Raw genomic sequence first — 5,117 nt, forward strand, 5'->3', positions numbered from 1 at the left:
TCCCTCCCTCTCTTCCTCCCTCCTCTCCCTCCCTCCTCTCCTCTCCTCTCCTCTCCTCTCCTCTCCCCTTCCTTCCTTCCTTCCTTTCTTCTTTCCTTCCCCTCCCTCCTTCCCCTTCCCTTTCCCCTTCTCTTTCCCCTTCCCCTTCTCTTTCCCTTTTCTCTCCCCTCCTTTCCCCTCTCCTCTTCTTTCCTTTCTTATGCTGGTACTGAGGCTTGAACTCAGGGCCTGGCACTATCTTTGTTGCTCAAGTCTTGTGCTCTGCCACTTGTGCCATTTTTGCTTAGGGCTTTTTAGTGGTTAATTGGTGATAAGAATTGGTGATAAGCATGGACTTTCATGCTTGTACTGGCTTTGAATCATGTTCCTTAGATCTTGTTCTTTTGAGTAACTAGGATTACAGCTTGCTGTTCCTCCCTCCCCCGCCTCTCTCTCATGGTGCTAGAGATGAAAACCCCCAGGGTATCTTACATGATAGCACTTTAGGACTGAGCGACACCATCAACCCCTGGTGTAGTTTTATGGTATGATTAAATCCAGAAATTAGAAGATAGAGGACCCAGTTAATTAACTCATATGTCCTTTTCAGAAATCTTCCCAGGAAAAATAAAGTTAGTCCTGTATTTGAAGCCTGCAGGAAAGGGGACATCAGAACTTTCCCCATCAGTTCACTTAACTCTAGGATTTACTTTCTTTTTGCTGAACTATATTTTCCACATCTAATAATTGAGAAGAATTTTGTGTGATTATGGTGATAAGACATAGTGTCTAAGACATAGAATTTTATATCCTCTATAGAGCAATAGTAGAAAATGAAAAGGATGCTGGGCACTGGTGGTTCATGCTTGTAATCCTCGCTACTCAGGAGGCTGAGATCTGAGGATCACGGTTCAAAGCCAGCCCAGGCAGGAAAGACCATGAGACTCTTATCTTCAATTAACCACCAGAAAACGAAGTGGTGCAGTGGCTCAAAGTGGTAGAGTGCTAGTCTTGAGGTGAAGAGCTCAGGGACAGAGCCCAGGACCAGAGATCAAGCCCCATGACCAACACCAACAAAAAAGGAATACTGAATCTAAAAGGTCTTTCTTTTCCTTCCTTCCTTCCTTCCTTCCTTCCTTCCTTCCTTCCTTCCTTCCTTCCTTCCTTCCTTCCCTCCCTCCCTCCCTCCCTTCCTCCTCCTTCTCCTCTTCCTCCTCCTCCTCCTCCTCCTCCTTTCTCTTTTGTGGTGCTGGGGATGGGACCCAAGGAAGGCCCCTCCCCAGCATGGTAGCAATTTTTCTACCATTGTGCCACACCCCAGCCCTAGGAGGCCTTCTGGTGACATGAAATGAAGATACACATGAGGTGGGCAGCTTTCCACTAGGAACTGTGAAGCCCAAGAGGAACAGGATAATCCTGGCACAGCTGCCTGTTCATATGGTCTAAACAAGTTCTGCAGGCTGCAGTCAGTAGCAGTGACAAATCAAGCTCTCTAACTGAGTGGGTTTGGAAAGCTGACTTTTCCAGTGATTCCAGAGTCCTTTAAAGTCTTTTGTATGATTAAAAAAATTCTTCACCACATATTTTTTGTATCCCTATTGTGGGACAGATATAGTGAAGGGGATATTTGAAGTTAAAACCAGTGGTCCCACAGGCTGAATATACATAGATAATATGTATCACAGGATCATTTGGTCACCAGCTGCCAAGTGTGCCTGAGAGAGCTCTTAGGAATTCTAGTCCCAAAGAAAATCTAATATGGTGCAACCAACAGGAAAAGTCAGCCCAGTCTCTTTTTATACAGGTCCTTGGACCCAGTATTTGCAGAATGGTTTTTGAGCCTATAGAATACTTCCCTACATGCAAACTCACTTAAGGAATCCTCAGAATTATTGTGTTTGTACACAGTAAACACACAAAAGGAAACAGGCCAGGGACAATTCAATAATTCCTAACATCTTCCCAATGACCAAGGCTCTTCTTCACAATTCCATTTGCATTTGTTGTCAATTGTGGTGTTTTACAAAGGACAATCAAATGGGAACATATTATCACACACAGCAAGCCAAATAACCATGTATACTATATGTAGGAAAATTTTCAGGAAAACCTATTAATAAAAGTATGAAGAAGTGTCTTTTTTGTAATTTACCTTTCTGAGTTGGTGGTGGAATCCCATGCTTTACAAATAAAATCAAGCAAGAGGGGCTGGGAATGTGGCTTAGTGGTAGAGTTCTTGCTTAGCTAGCTTGTATGAAGCCCTGGGTTTGATTCCTCAGTATCACATAAACAGAAAAAGCTGGAAGTGGCACTGTAGCTCAAGTGGTAGAGTGCCAGCCTTGAGCAAAAGAAGCTCATGGACAGTGCTCAGGCCCTGGGACTGGAAAAAAAAAAAGAATATCAAGCAAGAAGAAGAAGTGAGGAAGAAACTTCCTTCTATTCCTGACCCCAACTGTCCAGTTATCTGCTCCTCTCCACAGAAAAACACTTCTGTTAAGTATCACTAGGTTCTTATGAAAGCTTCCAGTGTTTCTTTAAGCAAATGCAAAAAAAAAAATAAAAGCAGGACTGTTATATCCTTCACTCCTGTTCTGATCAACATAGAGTACCCTCATTCTCTTCAACAGTGTTTGGCAGAATCATCTAAATGACAGTTATGGAAAAGAGGTATTTTGTTTAAAAGTTAAAAAGTCATGGATTTTCTTTAAAAAAGAAAAGCTGTGGGCAGTGTCTATTCCTATTCCTAAGTGAAGTCTTGCCACTGATAACTCTTGCAGATGGTCTTTGCTTATCTCAAAACACCTGGTTTTCTTTGGTGTCTGCATTCAGACCTTCAATACATGGGAACTATATTGAGAAGTGCAGAAAAAGAGATTGATATAAGAAAAAAATTACGAAAAATGGAATTCAAGTTGAAGATGATAATTGAGTTTATTTAGTTATTGCTTACTCGAAGTTCTCTTCTTTGAAGGTATCGGAGCAAATTAAAACTCATCCGTGCTAAAGAAGAAGACAGTGGCCACTATACAGTCATAGTTCAAAATGAGGATGATGTGAAGAGTTACACTTTTGAACTATTAACTCAAGGTATGTAAAAGTGTACAAAGGCAAGGCCAGCTTTCAGAATGGCTGTCTCCTAGACAGCTTGGCATTCCTTTCCCAGGCTGTGGAGGAAAACAACACTTTACAGTTGGGAGTGGAGATGATACATGTCAGGGACAGCTTTGTTGTACCTACAGATGCAGGGAGAAGTTGAACATTCCCAATCCCAAAATCTAGAATGCTGCAAAGTCTGAAACTTTTTGAGCACAGATGTGATGCCACACAACCCGATACCTGACATCTAGGGGTGGGTCACTGTGAAAATGCAGGGACACACAACTACTGAACAGATTCATTTCCAGGATATGTATAGATGTATTCAGAGGAGAACAATGGAAGGGATGACAGTGATCAAACCGACCATGCCCACACCAATTTTAAAAATTGCTAGACTCTGGTGGCTTATGCCTATAATCCTAGCTACACAGGTAGCTGAGATCTAAGGATTGTGGTACAAAGCCAGCCTGGGTAGAAAAGTCTGTGAGAATCTTCCTTCTAGTTAACCCCTTCCCCCGCTAAAAGGTGTATCTATATAAATGAATTTAATATTGAGACTGGTTCTCATCTCTACAAAGTATCTTATTGTGTTTATGAAGTTTTCTAAACTCTGAGATTATCTGAAATCCAAAGCATTTCTGAATTTTTTTTTTGCAGTGCTGAGGATTGAACCCAGAGCTTTGCACATGTTAGACAAGTGCTTCTACTACTGAGCTCCAACCCCAGTCCCAAACACTTCTAATCCCTAGTATTTTGGATGATGGATGCTTATTCCACAATCCCCAAGGGTCGGTTACTCTGAATGCTATGAGTGGGAATAGCTTTCTTAGGTCCTGTTTGTGCCTCTAGTACTGAGAAGGACAAAGTGATCCTTTTTTGGTCCAGATGACCTTTGATGACCTTCAGCCATCTTGGATGATTTTGCTTAGCTTCCCATGCCGATGTTGCAGAGTGGTCCCTGCCTGAACAGAGTTCCTGGGTCTGCTTACATTCAAGTTCAGCATCTATTCATGCAATTCCTCTGTGGGGCAGGTGCTGTTGTAGGTGGGCGCTTGATCCTTAAGTCTGTGATAGAAGTATTAACCTATCTCTCTAACTTATTTGACCACAGATTATTTTTAAAAAAAGAATCTTTAAAGCCTAATAATGTCCCACAGATGCTGCTTTAGATCATACTTTAGTTGAATCCATTAGTCAAATCCTAAACTCTAATTCAATTTAAAGACTCTCTTTGTCTGTCAAGCCAAATGACCATAGGCAATTTTCACTTTCCTCATTCTGGTTTTAAAATATCCCAGAAAATCCTCCTAACCAAGCAAGTCTGTTAAAGCAGGACTAGTACTCAGACAACTGGGTCCAGATTGTGGTATGAATGCCACATCTTCTGAACTTACATGTCACATAAGTCTCCATAAGTTCTGGGATACCAACTGCCAATTCTGACCTCTTTCTACCTCTTGTAGTGCCTTCCTCCATTCTGGAGTTGGTGGATGATCACCATGCCTCTGGGGGTGGACAGACTGTGAGGTGCATGGCCAGAGGTGTGCCTCTTCCTGACGTTGAGTGGATGATCTGCAAGGACATTAAGAAGTATGTAAAGCAGATGTCTTTTATTCCTCTGTACTCAGACTGCTCCCTCCTTGACACAAAGGACTTCAAATGCCTGCTATTTGTTTGGCTGGCCCTTCTATGTATTTGCAATTCTTATTTAGCCTAAGGCTCATGCTACTCATAAACTGTAAGGAAAGGCTCTGAATGTGGACCCCAGTGTCCAGTCCAGTGTGTGTGTGTGTGTGTGTGTGTGTGTGTTCATAAAGAGCTGTAGGGAGAAGACCCATGGCTTTCTTTGGTTCTCAAAAAGATAAAATTTAAGAACCACTGTCCCCAGAGGGTTTTTCATACTGCAGCTCATAGTTTTTACATCATAATTCTTACTTGGTACACTTTGCTTTGGTGGCTAAAGTGACATGTGAATCTAAATGAAAACAATTTCCTTGTGACCAGAGACTCCCTCTATTCTGCCTTACCTCTCTCTCTCT

At 42.1% G+C, this 5,117-nt stretch overlaps 1 protein-coding gene across 2 annotated transcripts in view; it reads left to right on the plus strand.

The window, feature by feature from the left end:
• Pdgfra (platelet-derived growth factor receptor, alpha polypeptide) overlaps positions 1-5,117 on the plus strand; it is a 44,399-nt gene that overhangs the window by 18,490 nt on the left and 20,792 nt on the right. For both annotated transcript variants that reach the window (XM_013009132.1, XM_013009134.1), the window contains exons 8-9: positions 2,951-3,066; positions 4,542-4,668. In XM_013009132.1, coding sequence (XP_012864586.1) covers positions 2,951-3,066; positions 4,542-4,668 — 243 coding nt within the window. The remainder of the gene's footprint in view (positions 1-2,950; positions 3,067-4,541; positions 4,669-5,117) is intronic.

The sequence above is a fragment of the Dipodomys ordii genome, unplaced genomic scaffold (genome assembly GCF_000151885.1).
Source record: "Dipodomys ordii isolate 6190 unplaced genomic scaffold, Dord_2.0 Scaffold8, whole genome shotgun sequence".
In the NCBI taxonomy this organism is placed as follows: Eukaryota; Metazoa; Chordata; class Mammalia; order Rodentia; family Heteromyidae; genus Dipodomys; species Dipodomys ordii.